Source organism: Notamacropus eugenii, chromosome 1 (genome assembly GCF_028372415.1).
Source record: "Notamacropus eugenii isolate mMacEug1 chromosome 1, mMacEug1.pri_v2, whole genome shotgun sequence".
Classification (NCBI taxonomy): Eukaryota; Metazoa; Chordata; class Mammalia; order Diprotodontia; family Macropodidae; genus Notamacropus; species Notamacropus eugenii.
The window spans coordinates 221,197,354-221,214,423 of record NC_092872.1 but is presented as its reverse complement, the minus strand read 5'-3'; the positions used below and the strand labels follow the sequence as shown (position 1 = coordinate 221,214,423).

At 39.4% G+C, this 17,070-nt stretch overlaps 1 protein-coding gene across 9 annotated transcripts in view; it reads left to right on the top strand.

Moving 5' to 3' along the window:
* Positions 1-17,070, top strand: part of CPEB1 (cytoplasmic polyadenylation element binding protein 1) — a 74,892-nt gene that overhangs the window by 43,120 nt on the left and 14,702 nt on the right. For all 9 annotated transcript variants that reach the window (XM_072627812.1, XM_072627801.1, XM_072627795.1 and 6 more), the window contains exon 4: positions 16,257-16,483. In XM_072627812.1, the coding sequence (XP_072483913.1) occupies positions 16,257-16,483 (227 nt within the window). The remainder of the gene's footprint in view (positions 1-16,256; positions 16,484-17,070) is intronic.

Sequence of the window (17,070 nt, the reverse complement as noted above, 5' to 3'; positions counted from 1 at the left end):
ACTGGACCTCCTAGCATCAGGCTTGCCCAGTGTCTACCATTTTGAGCTGACCAGGAAAAGAGTTGTATTGTCAGCACTCTTGGTTGGGGCTGCAGCTCTGGTTTCTTCCAAGTAGCAAATAGCCTTTCACATGGAACCTGTATCGATATTTGCTGCAGTATCTTAGATTCCAGGTCTCTAGATAATGCCACTTCTGCAATAGGTGAAGTCTTCTGTAACTCTGAGGTGTATGTTTTGGTGTGCTTATTCATTTCAAGGTCTGAGGAGAAATAATGTGGAATGGAATGTGTATGTGTTGCTTATATCAACATAACTAACTTATCTGGACTATCATGGTCACCACTGCCTATTTGATTTCTGTATTCTGAAGCCAGATTGATTAAAATCATGTCAGGTCAACTGGATGGAAAATTCCCTTTGTTATATCATTGGATCAGCGTAGCTTATGGTGGGGGAAGCATTTTCTATGTGTAGAAATGGGGACGTTAATGATGCTTTTTGAATCAAGGATCATATCCAGTCCTTATGAGTAAAACAGTAGCCATTGTGAAATGACCTAAATAAGGGTTTGGTGAACTGTGATCTAATATATACTTGGTATAGCCAGGGTCTAAGAACAATTTTTTACAGTTTTAAATACAATCAAGCTTTTTTTAAAAATGTAAATAAAAACCATTCTTTGCTTCTCCTTTGTCTAAAGGAATCATGTGGTAGAAAGATCATTCGCCTAGAAGTGGGGAGATCTGAGTTCTAGTTTTGACACCTCCATCATCTGTGACCTTGGGCAAAGTACATGCCTCATGTTCCTAGTTTGTAAGAGTTTGAATTAGGTGGAACCCATAATGTGGGGGTCCATGCTTTTTAAAAAAAATTTTTGTTAACTGTCTTTAAATGTAATTAGTTTTTTTTTGTAACCCTATATATTTTATCTTGTACATTTAATAACATTATTCTTTGAAGAGGTTCATAGGCTTTACCAGGTTGCCAAAGCGGGTTGTGACTCTAGGGTTAAAAGCCCCTGATGTAGAAGGATAACATTCTGCTTTAGCCTTCAGAGGGCTGCAAGTAGGATGAATTGGTGGAATTTAGAAGCCTATTGTAGCAGTTAGAGTTCAGAAATGCAATATGTGCTGCCTTGGCATAGTGGGAGTAAATTCCCCATTCTTCGGCTATCTTCAAGAAAAACTTAGGGCAGTTGTTGGGAATGTTATAAGAAGGGACAGAATTCACACTTTAGGTAGTCATTTATGTTTTTTATGATGACTAAGGTTCCTTCTGTCATTCTAATAATGCAATAGTTCTTTAGGGTATTTGGGATTAGGGCAATGTCTGTTCTTGAAAAGGGAAATTGTTATAATGACTGTAGGGCTTCAAACTTTGGTTATACTTAGAAGAAAAAATGAACTTATTGTTGTAAGAAAATAATTGGAAGGCTCTGGGAGATTGAGTATGTGTGAGGTGGGTTTATTGGGGTAGAAGATAGGAAATACAGATTTATAACGTATCTGGGATTTAGAAGCATTACTTTTGAAATTAGCTAGGTGGGACCAGACAGTAACAGAAGCAAGAAACCAAGCTGGGTTGGGGAAGAGTGGGACAAGTTACATAATCAGGGAAATCTTGGGAGGGAGTTAGTTACTGCTAGAAGAATGGTGAAGCTCTGCATTGGAGATTAGGGAAGATTGCAGTTTTATGACAGGCCCCAAGACTGGGAGAAAGAAACTATATTGTTTATGTATTTAGGTCAGTTTTAATACTGTGTGATGGAGTTAGCTATGTGGTACCTATATTTATCTAATTAAAACAAAAACCTCTTCTCTCTGACATGTTGGGCATTGTCTTTTTTAGTTACTGGGATAAAATTAAGCCCACAGGTTATACTGTCTCATTACTTTATTAGACCTTTCTTTTAATAGTAAGGGAAACTATGTTTTTGTTCCTTTACCTACATTACTACATAAATAACTTCCTGGTAGTGTGCCCACTTGAGGCCTGGAATCACTGTTAATGATTTAAACCCTCACTTCTGTACCAGAATATTCCCCTTCTAGGACACTCGCCTAGATTTAGAATTTGCATCCTGACCTGAGGAATTGGTGTTATGAAGAATGTTGTTTAGCAGAGGTGTTGGGGGAAGGGAATGGACTAGATTAGTGGTAAGAGTCCTATTTGATGTTCATTTTAGATCAGATTCCCATCTATCAAAATGAGCTTTGGGCTGGTATGGTATTGGGGTATGTTGGATGACTAATGGTAAGATATAGCCTTTTAAAAAGCTTTGAGCATTTGTTGTCTCTGTGACCCTGATGCTGCCACTCCCTACACTAGTGGCTTTGTGCTGCTGGGGAATGCATTAGAAAGTTCCGGTGGTGACTCAGCTGTAAAATCCACAGGAGCTGGCAAAGGAGGATGAAAGTAGAGAAAGTTAACAATTAATCTAAAAATATTATTGCTGATTTGGTCTCCCACAGCCTCCGTGCTATCGTATTAATGAGCTGCAATCCCATTCTAGGCACTTAGCTCACCACGACTTGCCTGAGATGTATCTGCAGCCCCTGCCAGGCCCAGGCTGGGTGTGAACAGGGACAGTAGTTCTCTGCAATGGTGACAGTGTCTCCTTTTCATCAGTCACATCAGACAGACATCGAGCTAATTTTTAGTTATTAAAACGAGATTTAAGTTGTGAGTTTAAAGCAGACTTTTCCAACATGTTAAGTTTCTTTCAGTTGAGATAGAATTGTAGAACTTGAAAATTTGTAACATAAGAGCTTTTGTAATTAATGTGGATTCTAGAATGTAGTGACTTTTCTACCATGTTTCACAATTGTAATGGTAACAAGTGGCAATGAGACCTTTGGGTACATGTCAGCTGTGTTATTCACCAGCTTCTCCAGCTAACACTGCTTTCTTAGGATCTTGGCAGGCTGCTTAAGGGGAGCATAGGAGTAGCAGCTGTGACATCTATCAGTGGTAGAATTTCCCTGCCTACTGTGGCAAGAGAGACCTGCTAATTTCACCAACTATAATTTATCTGACATGGAATATTCCACTTCTAGAAACTGGGTCAGGGAGACCTTGGAAGTATGGCTCTTTTCCCCAGAAGTCAGGCATTTCCTTATCCCTTTCTGTAAGTGATGAGGAGGACAACCTCAGAGGGTAAAGAAGATTTTGTTGTTGGTGTTCAGCACAACATTGCACCATCCAGCATGGTCCTGCCTCTGCAGTGTTCTTTATAAGCCAGTATCATGAAGGGCTTCACTCACAGAGGTGAAGTAGAAGACTTCCTGTAGTAGACTTCCTGTAGAAGTCTAAACCTAATAATGAATTAGAATGTGCCTAATACCTAACCCTAACAAAGAATTTTGGTACAGGAGTGGAATTCTTGTCTCCATTTGTTTGAATATAGATGCTGGTTAACTTTGCAGGAGTTAATAACATTGATTGTATTGTGAAGCCTAATACTTCATTAAGCTGGTGCCCAGAGGCTTGGCTTTCATGGACATTTTGACCTCTTTAAAAAAATGCTAAGTTGCTTTTAGTTTTGGCTAGAAAAATCTTTCCTCACTTAGAGTTTCCTGCTTTCCTTAGAAATTGTCAATTAATTCTGTTCTCTTAGAGGTTGTTTCTATTGTTTGTGGGGAAACTGAAACAGAGATGAGGACTTGTCCTAGAGGTTTTGGTCCGATGCAGAGCTAGAATTAGAGCCTAGACATCCTGGTGAATGTCGCAGTGCTCACATGGATCTCCAGTGTCATTAACGGTGTGTACACCTCAAAGTAGGATGAATCAAAACCCACTCATAAGTCTGCATTGTGTTCACTTTTGTCAATGTCTTTCCATAAATTTGCTTCTGGGGCCTTGCTCAGATTTTCTTAACAACCTGTGGATGCTAATGAAATATCAGAGTACCTGTTCATTATTCCTCTTATTACATGACCCACTTGTGGTTTTTTTTCTTATCACACTCTTCTTAGATATTCACCTCAGTGTTTTTATTGAGTAGCTCTTTGTATAGTACAGCCAGCTTGCAACCATTGTGTACTTTTCTTTGTTAGTTGGGGATCCTGAGCTTCAATTCTTTGAATACAAAGTATTTTGATTTATATCATACAAGATAACCAGATTTTCCAAAGGTGAAATACTGCCCTGGGCCCAAGCCATATACTTAGAGATAAGCTCTAAGGGTCATCCCTCCAATGTCATATCCTTGTCCAAATAGCAGCCATTCTAAATCTATCTGGTCTTTTCCTGTGTGCTTAGTTAGACTGAACTCCTGAGTAATTGGGAATTATGAATATTAGTTCAGTTGAATGTTGCTGGATTCCACTTGGTTCTTTCCATTGCCTATCATAGTGATACGTATGTTGCATTGCTTTGTCATGTATCTTTATACCATATCAGATAAGCCATCATTTCCAGAAGGAGTAGTTCAAAGCCCTGTTTTGGCATAAGTTGTATCTAAATCATACAATTATGTTAATGTACAGTAACTAGATAATTTACAATAGAAAAGGGTATAGGCTTTGGGCCTCTTTTACCAATCTGCTAGAAGCATTTTAATACTATCTACAATCGTTCAGTTTATATGTCAGGATCTCCTATGCACGAGGCTCCATGCTAAGCATCCTGCAAAGATAAACAAAATCTGATCTGTGGTCTTAAATCACTTATTAGTACACAACAATATAAAGCAAAAAAAGTGAGAAATATTTTAAGTTGATAGTAATGATAACTGATTTTTATATAGTGTTTTTACATAGCTCTCCATTGATGGACAATGTAGCTTTATTCCTTCCATCTCCAGTGTCTGAAAATATACTTAGATCTCGACATCCATTAATCTTGGAAAACAGTTCTAGTAGTGTGACAGCATCTAAGCCAGATTTTTAAGGGTGAGTCGATCTTCAAGTAGAAACATTGAGTTCAAGAATTTGTCCATGAAAGAAGACCTATTTGCTTATGGTATATAAGGTTAAGAGCAGGCTTTTTTTTCTTTCTTTTTTTTTTTTTATGTGGAAGTCTAAGTGTGATTTTAGACCTTGGAAATGGAAGGAATAAAGACATAGTCAATCAGTAAGAATTTCAAGTGCCTACTGTGCTCTGTGTTGTGCTAGACATTGGGGATACAAATTCAAAGAATGAGTTTACATTCTATCTGGCAGCAGCATATAAGGTAGATTGGAATGGTGAGAGGTCTGAGGTAGGACACCAGTTGGAATGCTATTGGAACAATTTAGGTAAGAGCTGATGGCTGAAAGCTTGACCTAAAGTGGTACCTGTTGGGAGTAGAGAGAATGGGGGTCAGGTGGGAGAAAAAGGGCAAGACTTTGTAACTTATTGGACATATGGGGTGAGGGAAAAGGAAGACTTGAGAATAATACTGAAATTGGAAATTTGAGACACTGAAAGGATTATGGTATCTTTGATGGAAATACTAAAATTTGGAAAATGGGAGGGTTTGGGGAAAAGTTCATTCTCTTGCATATGTTGAATTTGAGATTATCTCTGCAGTATCTAGTTTGAAATGTCCATTAGGCAATTGGAAATCCAGGTCAAGAGAGAGGCTGGACCTGGATATGTAAATTTGAGAGTTATCTGCATAGAGATGATCATTAAAGTCATGGGAGCTGACTCATCAGTTCCAAGTTACTTGGAGGGTATAAAAGCAGATAATTGTAGAGTGGAGTCCTGAAAGGGATTGGGAGGGGGGTGGTGCTTTTGCAAATATGTGATAATTTGTCTGCCGAGACGAGGGAAAAAGAATGGAAAAAAATACAGGGAAAATTGGAGGAGAGGAATTTAAAGGGAATTTATATTAGATGATCTTGAGTTAGGAGGAAGGGATTTCTGGAAATTGAGGGTTGTGGTTTGGCTGGTCTCAGGGCTTTAAGGTATTTGTAGCATATTGAACATATAAAAAATGGTCATGGAAGCAGGAGACCTATGATCCCTAGAGTCTGCTGTTACTTGTGTAATCATGGACGTACTACTCTCTGAGAGCCTAATTTCTGTATCTGCAGAGTGGGAGAGATGCTTTGTACTACATACCTTACAGGACTGTTGTGATTGTGAAGTACTTTTCAAACTTTACAACGTTGCACAGATGAGGTATATGTAAGAGGTTTCAAACAGTTGCTATGGGAAGTAGGATATAGTCAAGTGAAAAATTAAAAAGATGGCTGCCTTGAAGGTCAGGGACTTATTCTGTATCATCATTTTGTGACTTTGGCAACTTTAAGTAGCCTGGGATTGGACAAGGTACTTGGGGCTGATTAGCAAGATTGTGTGGCAGGGGTTTCTGGGGTGTTAGGAAGAATATCACTGAAATTCTTGGTAAGTGTGAAATGTTGATGGCATCTTACAAAGTTTGGATAAGAATTGGCATTGTCTGGCAGAGTCCTAGAGCTCTAACTTCCCATGTTTTGTCCTGGTCCTGCAGATCTTAAATAGTGGGCAGCTGGGTGGAATGCTTAAGTAATTACTAGGAAAGTCATGCCATAGAGCAGAGAGTCCTATGGTGAAATAAGAGTGCAGCTGAGATGGGCTTAGTATTTTATAACACTAGGATGGGTAGATGAGTCCTGGAGTGAAAGAATGTAGAACTTAGGCCAGTGAAGTGTAAGCTTCTTGGGGCAGGAATTCTGTCATTTCTGCCTTTGTATCCCTAGGACAGTGTCTGGCCACAGAGTTCTTAATAAATGCTTGGGAATTAAGTTGGGAAGAACTTTTGTCTAGTTCTCTGTTTCTCTTTATTCCTGAAACAGGAATAGCCTTATGTCCTCGGAGAAATTGGCAAAGCTAAGTGCTTGTGCAAGAAGTAGTCATCATCTAGCAGTAATCGTTGCTATTGTTAACAACAGTTAAGATTTACATAGTGTGCAAAATCTTTCCAACATTCTGGGCACTAGTTTAGACCCTAAGGATACAAAAATGAAATGGGCCTCTGGGCCCAAGAAGCTTAGATTGTATCATAGGAAGGAAGATGTATACATATAACAATATGCAAAGCATATACACAGTGTGTGTTTGTCCTTCGTTGCCTAAGAAGACCATGCCATCAGAGAAATGATGACATGACTTGCACTGGACTTTGTTTTGAGTGAGGGAGGGTTGTGCAGGTCACCAGCCTCACTTCTCCTCCAGAGCCATCTGAATCCAGTGACCAGATATTCATCAGGATGACTGGAGATGACCCAGGGTGAGGCAGTTGGGGTTTAGTGACTTGCCCAAGGTCACACAACTAGTGAGTGTCAAGTGTCATCTTATATACACAGTAGTTTCAGCAGGGAGGCCCTATCAGTTTCAGATCATGTAGGGTGGGGTAGCATTTAAACTGAGCTTTGAAGGAAATTAGGAATTGATTTTAAGAGGCAAAAGTAAAGAAGATGTGCATTCTAGGCATGGAGGTCATGCTGTGCAAAGGAATGGGATAGAGATTGGACCTGTGATTTTTGTGGACTTGTAGGAAATTACCAAAATGAGAATTTCATCTTACCATCTCTGCGAACCTAGTCTTTGTGAATTGCCTAGAGCATCAGAAGGTTAAATGACCTCATTTTTTAAAAGTTACAAAACCAAGATATCTCAGATGTAGGACTTTTTTAGAGTTAGGTAGAATAGTAGATAGAGTGCGGGACTTGGATCAGGAAGACCTGAATTAAAATCCTGCCTCAGACACTAGCAGTGTGACTCGGGGATAAGTCACTGAGCCTTTCTCAGTCTCAATTTTGCCCTTTGTAAAATGCAGATAATAGCTTCTCTTTCCTAGGGGTGTTGTGAGGACCAAAGAAGATCATATTTGTAAAGTGATGTGCAAACTTTGAAGTGCTCTGTTTTTGCCCAGGACCTCCTGGCTCTGAGGCTGTTGCTCTTCTATCATGATACTTGGGTAAAGACGTAGAAATGGGAAATGGAGAACAGCAAGAAGGCCTTTGGTTGAACTATAAAGTTTCCAAAGGAAAGCAATTCATAAAGAAGATAGAATGTTATAGAATGAAGTCCAAGGGCTTTAAATGGCAAACAAGGGCCGATATTGGAGTATATCATGCAATTAAGTAATGTGATCAGACTGGATCACTTTTGGAGAAATACTTGAGGCAAGATGACCTGTTAAGGCTATTGCCATAGAGTGGGTAAATGGTGTTTGGGGGCCAGAGCTAAGGTGGTGGGTGGCTCTGTGTGGAGAAAAGAGTACTAAGCCCAAATTGTGTGAGGGAGAAATCAAGACCTGACAGACCAACTGCATATGTGGAGAGAGGCAGAGGGAAGTCGGGGATGATTTCAAGGGGGGTTGGCACTCTTGATGGAAAGAAGGGAGGAGGCATGGATCCAGAGGGAAGTAGGAACTTTTTGATGAGTAAAAAGGCACAGTTACTCATTAGCTCAAGTTTGTTTTTGTTTCATGGATACCTTTGGCAGTCTGAAGCCTGTTGACCTCTTCTCAAAATAATGTTGAAATGCATAAATTAGGAAAGAAACCAATTATATTAGAAAGTTACAAAAATCTTAAAAACAAACAGGCTTACTGAGAACTCCTGCTTAAGATGAAGGCTCTACAAAGGACTAAGATACTATAGAATATCATACTAGTTTTTCTTACTGTGGTATAAATAAGGCACCGAGGATAAAGTCTCAGAAAGAACTCTCTGCCCTCACTATATATATAGCTCAGGGTGGAGGGAGAGGATAGAGAGAAGTAGAATCCTGAAAGGGATCAACTAAAATTTCTTGTGGACCTGAAGAGATGCTATGGAGAAGGGCTGCCATTGGCAAAATTGTGAAATAATCGTCCCCTCACCCTCGTGTGTTATGTCTTCTTACGACCCCTTTCACTTGCCTTAAAACTGCCCCCAAACACCAGAAACAAGCTTCTATTTTCTACATTTCCTACTAAAACTTCCTTATTGCATCTCTTAGTATTCAGGGTTTTTAACATTTTTCTGTGTATCATGGATCCCTTTTGGCAGTTTGAAGCCTATGGACTGCTTCTCAGAATGTTTTAAAATGCAAAAATAGTAAAATAAATAGGATTACAAAGAAAACAAATTACATTGAAATAATTATAAGAATATGTATATACATATATACTTAAAATAAGTTCATGAACCTAGGTTAAGAACCTCTGCTGTATAGGAAGTTAGTGAGCTCATTCATTTTTAGATGTGAATAGCTTTATACAATCTAAATGTTACTTCTCCAGGTGTTAGCTCAGTAGAGGATAAGCTAAGGCATGATAGTGTGCAGGTCCAAAGACATAGGGATTGATAGTTGCTGTGCTGAGACTATTATCTTTTCTCTTTTATTTTGACACATGAGAGCTGGGGACTTATGGCTGTGGGACTTGAACATCTGACATCTCTACTAAAACAGAATAGTATACTATTGAAAACAGATCATGGAGAGATTTCCTTTGGATATAGAAGTATGTGCCAGGTTCTTGTTATTTGACTTTGCTTGCCACATTCTAACCTTTAAGAAATGACTTCTTTTCTGATGTACCCAATAGACCTTTCTTCTTAGCCCTAGGTAATATTTAGCTTTGATCAGTTGGGACTTTTTACCTTTGCAGTGTCTGTCTTTTGTACTGGGACTGCCCATCTTTCCTTCTCTATGCTTCTGATCCTGAGAAGTCGGCTTCCTGGGGTGTTTTGGAGCTAAGGCATTGAGTGCTTTTTGCCAAGTCATTCTTGTCCTTTGCCTTAACTTGTCCTTGTTCTGATCCTTAGCAGTTGGCACATTTATCCTGGTAGATCTTTAGGCATGCAGTAGTGTACTGCTTGTGCTGTTGAGTAGATTAGCTCTACTATAGCTGGATCTATTGGCTCTGTGATACTTTGTGGTCAGTTGGTATAAGTCATAGACTAGTTTTAGATTTTGTCTATGGATGTCTCCTAAGAACTGAGGGACAGAACATCAGCTTTTTTGGAGAAGATGGAAGAGAGCAAGGGGAGAGCATTGACAGTTCTGTGGGAGTCTGTCCTAGAGGGAGCCTAGTTTCTCTCATGTGGCCAGAAGCAATCGGATACTGCAAAAAAAAAAAAAAAAAGGCCTGGTTATAGTTAACTCCAGAATATGAGAGCTTTACTTGTTCTTACCTGCCTACTTTGGGGTATATAGTAGTGTAGGGATTGCTTCAGAGTCATGGCATGGAAGCTGTCTGGAAAAATTCGGGAGGAACTCTTATTTGAAAGCATTTCACAAAATGGACACTGTAGCAGTTAAAAGTATTTTAAGCCCATTATCTCATTCATCTTCATAAATGAAGTGCTTAGCCCCATTTTATAGATAAGGGAACAGGCCCAGAGAAATTGGCTTGCCTAAGATCATTCAGCTAAAGTGTTTGAGGCTGGATTCAGTTAGTCAGCAAGTACTTGCTATGTGTTAGATACCAAGCTAAGTACTGGAGATTTTAAAAAAAAGACAAAAATATGATCCCTGCTTCAAGGAGTTCACATTGAAATGAGGCAACATGCAAATAGCTGTTTCCCTCTGTGTGTTTGTATTAAATGAGAGATAATCTCAAAGTAGGCACTAGTAGCCAGGATGGATCGGCAGAGGCCTTCTGCAGAAAGTGGCATTTGAGTTAAGTTTTGGAGGAAGACTGTGATGTGTAGGGAAGGAGGATGGGATAGGAGAACAGCTGATGAAAAGGCACTTAATTAGGGAGATGGGGTGTCAGCAAGTGGGTTAGTGGAGCTGGATCTGGTTGTAGAGAGCAAAGTGTAAGAAAACTGTACTGGGTCTGGCAGGTATTGAAAATCCAGTCTGACACTCTTACTGTATACTATTCTGCTTCTACAGCACTTAAAATATTTAGCACCTATTGTGTTAGGGTTGAGAGGAAATGAAAACTTCATATAAATTTTCCCTTCCCTCAAAGAGGTTAGTCTAGTAAAGGGGTTTTTTAAAGATACTGTTAAAAATAAGATAAATAATATTACATAGTTTCATTGGAAAATTACCCCCCAAAATACTGTGTGGCCTCTAAGGAAGGAACATTATTACTGATGGGGCGATCTTTCAGGAGGAGATGGTTTGTGCGTTGATGAGTAGAATTTTGAACAGGCCAAGAATGAAGTGAAGGCTCTGGTGCACGGGAGCAGAGAGGAGAGCCAAAGCATAGAAGCAGGAGAGAAAGTGTCTGGGTCTAGAGTGGAAGGGAGTGTTGAAAAAGAGTGGTACGGGGAGGTATCATGCAGGACTCAATCAGTGCCTGGCAGAGGCTCTATCTGGAATCAGAAAGATGGTGAGATAGAGGAATCACATGATTAGTACTAAGATCTACTTGGCAGTAGATTTCAGGGAGGAGAGGAGGGGAGGTCTAGGCAGGTGGTAATTAGAGAATGTTCTAGAGCAACCTTTCAAAAACTCCCTAAAAGGGAGTCTCAGGACCTTTTATATTCCTAAAAATTGAGGACTCCTCAAAGGGCTTTTGTTTGTGTTATAAATGCAAATGTATGTGTGTATGTACGTATGTATATATATTTTTATGTGAACATATTTACATATACACATATATAGATAGATACTTAGTCTATTAGAAATTAAAATGATTAGGAACATAATTTTGACTTTGTAGACACAAAGGGTGTCAGGGACTCCCAGAGGTCCCCAGACCACATTGAGAGCCACTGTGCTGGAGTAATGAAAGTGGAAAGAGGGGTAGGTATTTGAGGGTTGTGACTGAGGTGGGATCTATAAGACTTGGTAACTGAACATGAGAACTAAGAGAGGGGTAAGAATCAAATAGAAGCTCAAGTTTATGGACAGGGTTCTAGGAAGATTAGGTTTTTCGGGAAAATGATCTGGGATTCGACCTGTTAAATTCCACCAGGAAGAAGGTCCTCCTTTTTTCTTCCTTATGGGAAGGGAGTTCTTTAGATATTAATATCATTCTATCCTGGGGCTATTTCATTTTATTGTCATTATTGATGTCAACTTTGATAATTGGAGTTGCTCACTTGAAATGATACTTTACAGCGGGAGAAGGAAGAGTCAGAATGGTTTTGGAATTTTTTTTTTCTCTCTTTCTCTGTTTGTTGCAGTAGAGGCACTCCCTCCCTCTCTCATCTCATTTGGGCTGACCCCACTAGCAGACATATAATTGAGGAAATCTGGTTAGATTTTTAGGCTGACTTTTTTGATTATTGGAGGCTGTTGTTTCTCTTTCCCTTTTATTTTATTTATTTGACCAAGAAACATTTTCAGCTCTTAACAAGCACTGTGATATGGCTGCTTATTTGGCTTCATGTTAAATTGTTTAGCATTCAGTTTGAGGTACTTTTAAAGGTACATTGTAGTCTGGGATTAAAGTAAGAATTTTCTCTAAACAGTGAGATTCTTGGAGGGTTTTTGGTCTCAGCTGAGTTCTAGTAGTGACTTGTTTCTTAACAGTTTGACATAATGAAGAGTTGCTTGTGCCTCCATTATACCATTACCAATAGTGAATAAAAGGGGAATGAATATCTGTTAGTCTTTGCAAAGGGGAGAGTAGTGATGAGAGGCATGGAATAGCTGTTGGGATTTTTTTTACTCTACTTTTTCTATTCACTTACATGAAGCTCAGTCAATTATTTCATCCTTACCAAGAGTCTCTTCATCCTGATTTTCAGCAGAGCTTAGTAAGATTTTAGATTAGACCAGTGTCTGCATATATTGGACTTCTCTGGGAAGGGGCTGACTGCTGCAGGGAGTGGAGTGTTTTAGGCCTGTGGGACTGCAGAATGAATTTATCAATGGGAATGAAGACTTAGTCCTGGTGGACTGAATATTTTAAGATCTAAAACTGTGCCAGACCCCAACAGTCCTCCTTACTTTACAAGCTCCAGATAGAAACAGGTGTCCTAAAAATGCATCTAATCTAAATGACACAAATGTGCTAATTGGTTTTCATTAAGAGGGTATTTATCTATATCCTGCTGCAGCCATACCCTTCATGGTTCAGTGAAGCAGCTGCTTGTTACAGTGTTGCTTTTGGTCTTTGTCATGACAAAGATGGCAGGGAATGAGGGAATGAATGTCAGCTGAGTAGTTTTGTCTTTGTTCATCTACCTTTGAAAAGGGGGAGTGTGAGTAACTAAAGGTAGCTGGATTTGCAAGGTACCTGAGGCTGTCCATGACAAATGTATGAGGTTAGAGCCAAACAGAGCATCAGACATATATTCGTTGTCTATTCTCAAGATACAACCCAAGGTTTTAGATGCAGCACTTTTTAAACTGTGGTTCAAGATCCCATATAGGAAAAAGTTTAAGAAGCCCAGGTTTAGAGGGTGCCTACTTCATGAGTCCTCCATCCTTTGGAGCAAGGAAAACTTAGTCACTTTAGCCCCTTTTATCCTAAATCCAGTGGAGCTTACTATTAAGGGGGGAAGTGTCACTGTGGTTTTAATACCTTGCCAAAATTGTGAGACTTGAGAGCTAGTGAGAAATTTCTTATAAACTGATTTAGGCCCAAGACTGTTCATCATTTCTACCCATATAGTTTCTTCTGGCACCATGGCAGCCCCTGAGAGAGGTAGCTTAGACACAGCTGTAACACAGTGCAGCTTCATGGTGACTCTGAGCAGCCTGTGTAGCATTATCCTTCTTTCCAAAGTGGTTAATGAGAAGTCATCTTAATTTCCCTATAAGGGATACAAGCAATGGCTCTGATGTATCTCAATTATTTCTTGAAGTACGGTTTGAGAGGGAGTGGTATAGCCCAGAAGACTTCAGAATGCAAAGGCTTTGAAGGGTCCACTCAGCTCATGGTGTCACTGTCCCGCTTGCCCCCTCTTGAGAGTTAAGTAATAAGCATACAGGAGCCTTTTCAAATGTTGCTTAGAAAAGTGGTCACTTTGAATTGCTCTGATTGTCACTGAAGAAAGGTAGTCGTGGCTTCTTAGCTCTGATAGACATGGCAGCACACAATCCATTCATAAACACTTTGCAAGGAGACTACATCCTGGTGTAGTTGGCAGATTTTCCTAACAATATTTCATTTTTGTCTCTGAAGTAGAAAAGAACAACAATTCTTGATACATATTTAGTGAAAGCTGTTTGGGGGTAAGACTTTGTGAAGCTTGCTTTGTGGGAAATTATGTAAAGTCTGACCTGTTTTAAGAAGTTTAGTTGAGAAGATAGGACATGTACACAGGTGAATGCCATCTGAATACTGCTGACAATTGTCCTGCCTGGGCAGATAGTTTCTGCTACAGACAAACTAGTTAAGACCTTTAACCTCCTGCCTGGGTTGTTCTAACAACTTTCTACCTGGCATTTTAGTCTTTGTGCTCTAATCTATTCCTTTTTCAGTTGACAGGCCAGTCGTTTCCCACTTAAGAATCGTTAATCTATCTCTTCTTATGTCAAGTCTAACTTCCTGTCATTCAGAGCCCTTGATGATCTGACTTCAAGAAACCTACGAATATTCAATCTTCTCATCCCATGCCCCTAACACACTGTATTGAGGGTGTGTACTTTACTTAAGTGAACACTTGTCTTTGGTGTGGGGATGGTGAGATTTCACCTGGACTTGGCAAGCTTACTTGCCATTTTGAACCCTTATTAATTTCTCCTCTAATAACACTAAGCATGAAGAGTGCCTGACCTAACCTTTGGTTATACACTACTTTTTTTTAGTTCCTAATGCTTACATTAGTTCCACTTATAGCTTAACAACTAGATAGTAAGCTCTTTGAAAGCATGATTTAGCACATTAATTTTTAGCTCACTTTACTGACCAGAACATAAATATTCCATAAATAATTCCAATAAATGGTACAACGTTGGCTTTCATATAGTAAAAACTTGGGCAGCTCAGTTTCTTTAGAAATACTTCCTATGAATCTTTGTGGCCAGGAATTGGAGCCCATGTACTTTTGGGAGAAGGCAAAAGGCCTTTTGCTTTGTGGGCATGCTTTTCTCATGTAAGTTGCAATAAATAAAAATGGCATTTGTTTTATCAAAAGCAGTAGAAAAGCCCAAACTTCACAGGATTTCTGCATTAAAGAATACTATGGCAATGTCTTTTGGGCTGAACTGTGGGCGCTCTGACCTTTGATTGCATGGAAGATTGCTTTGTTTCTCAGCTCTAATATAGAGTACTTTGAAGACTGGTATAGTTAATCCTGAAAATTTCAAAATATTAATTTATCCAAATCTTAATGTGTGCCAAATATATTTTTGAGCTGTACAGAATTATGGTTGGATGACAGAACAGTAGTAATAGCCATTATCTACATAGCACTTTTAAGATTTGCAAAGCATTTTTACAAATATCCCATTTGATAATCACAACCACCCTTGGAGCTAATACTGGAATTATTTGGGTCTTATAAATGAGGAACCTGAAACAGATAGAGAGTAAGTGATTAGCCCAGGGTGGAGGCTGGATTTGAATTTGGGTCTTCCTGACTCTAAGTCCAGTGCTCAGTTCATTGGCCTCCTAAAAGTTTGGTAATCACTATTTATCAGTTTAGCAGTTTATCAGTTAGCAATCCAGTAAGATGAGATATGAAAACCCCTTAGAAAATCTTTAAAGTATAGTGTCACTGTTAGCCATTATTGGATTGATAGAGATGAAAAGAGATTGTGGGTTTAAGATCTAAATAGTTTCCCTCCCCCTTCCCTTCCCCCTCCCTCCTCTCCTTCTCCCTCCACCTATCCCCCCTCTCCCTCTCCCTTTCTCTTTCTCTCCTTCTCTCTCCCCACCCCATCTCTCTCATAGAGTAATGCAAAAGAGGAAGAAAAGTTAGTAAATTCAGCCTTTGATATACTCTTACTAGTGAAAGTGGTGATACATACTTGGTTTAGAGTTGGAGGTCCTCGATTTTAATATCGTCTTTACTGCTTAATGGCATCGACCAGTCATTTAATCAATCCCAAGTTTGAGTTTTCACAGCTAGAAGAGTTGGAGTTAACTAAAATAAGAGTAGCCCAAGTCACAGGGGAACTATAAATCAGCTAGTGTATCTGCTATGACTAGGGAATTTCTACAGTTGCTTTAGTTGTATAATCTGTTTTCTGATAGGCTATTAACTTCTTGATAAAGCCTTTGCTGAACAGAAAGATCATTGAACAGGTGGTTTTTTATAGGTTGTTTTATTTTGTCTTTTTGTTTTGGATGCCTTTTTAAAAAACCTCACAACTTACACAAAAGCTATTCTATTTTGTACTGACAATGACTGATTCTAGATCTCTTGAAGGGAGGAAGATATAGCCAAGACAGAAGAAAAATTTTTGATGTTGAATTGGGTTACCTTTTGTTTCTTTCCTAGTACTGAGCATGCTCAACAACCCACTGGGAAATGTACTGGGAAAACCTCCTCTGGGCTTCCTGCCCCTAGATCCTACTAACTCTGACTTGATGGAAAAGTTTCCAACACCATCTCTGAGAGGATCCCGCCTGGATGCCCGTCCTGTCCTGGATTCTCGTTCCAGCAGCCCCTCTGATTCGGATACAAGTGGGTTCAGCTCTGGATCAGACCATCTCTCGGATTTAATTGTATGTAATTTGCTTTCAGGGGGAGTGGTTGGGGCCCCTGAAGTATTCTAAGTGAATGTTCTAGTACAGGAGCTGTGCCTCACCTTTGGAAAACTTGGAACTTGACTTTATGTATCAGGGAGGTAGGGGATAGAGAGGAGAGCAGTTGGGAAATGGTTTTGGTCTATATATGTATTTTATTAGACTGAAGGGTCCAAATCAGTGATTATCACCCATGGTCCAGAAATACCTCATCCTTCTTGAGGTAGAAAATTATCAAGAAAATGTACTGTAATTCATCTAGAATGTCCTAGAAAAATTTGAAGGGGGAGGGAGCTAAGAACAGGAGTGATTAATGGTGAGTCCTTTTGTGTGGTTTGCCTCTACCTTATGAATTTGTCCTGTCAATGATATTATCCTTGGAGAAATGCTTGGTCAGAACTCACAGGGATGGGTTTCTAATTAGGAGTATTTCTTTGCATGGCCTGCTAATTTTCTTACTTTAAAGACTAACTTCCAGAGCATGAGGTCTGAATACTTTGGAGGTTGGCTATTTTAAAAATCAATTTGGTTTGTGTAGACAATTTTTAGTGTTACCCTTCATTGGA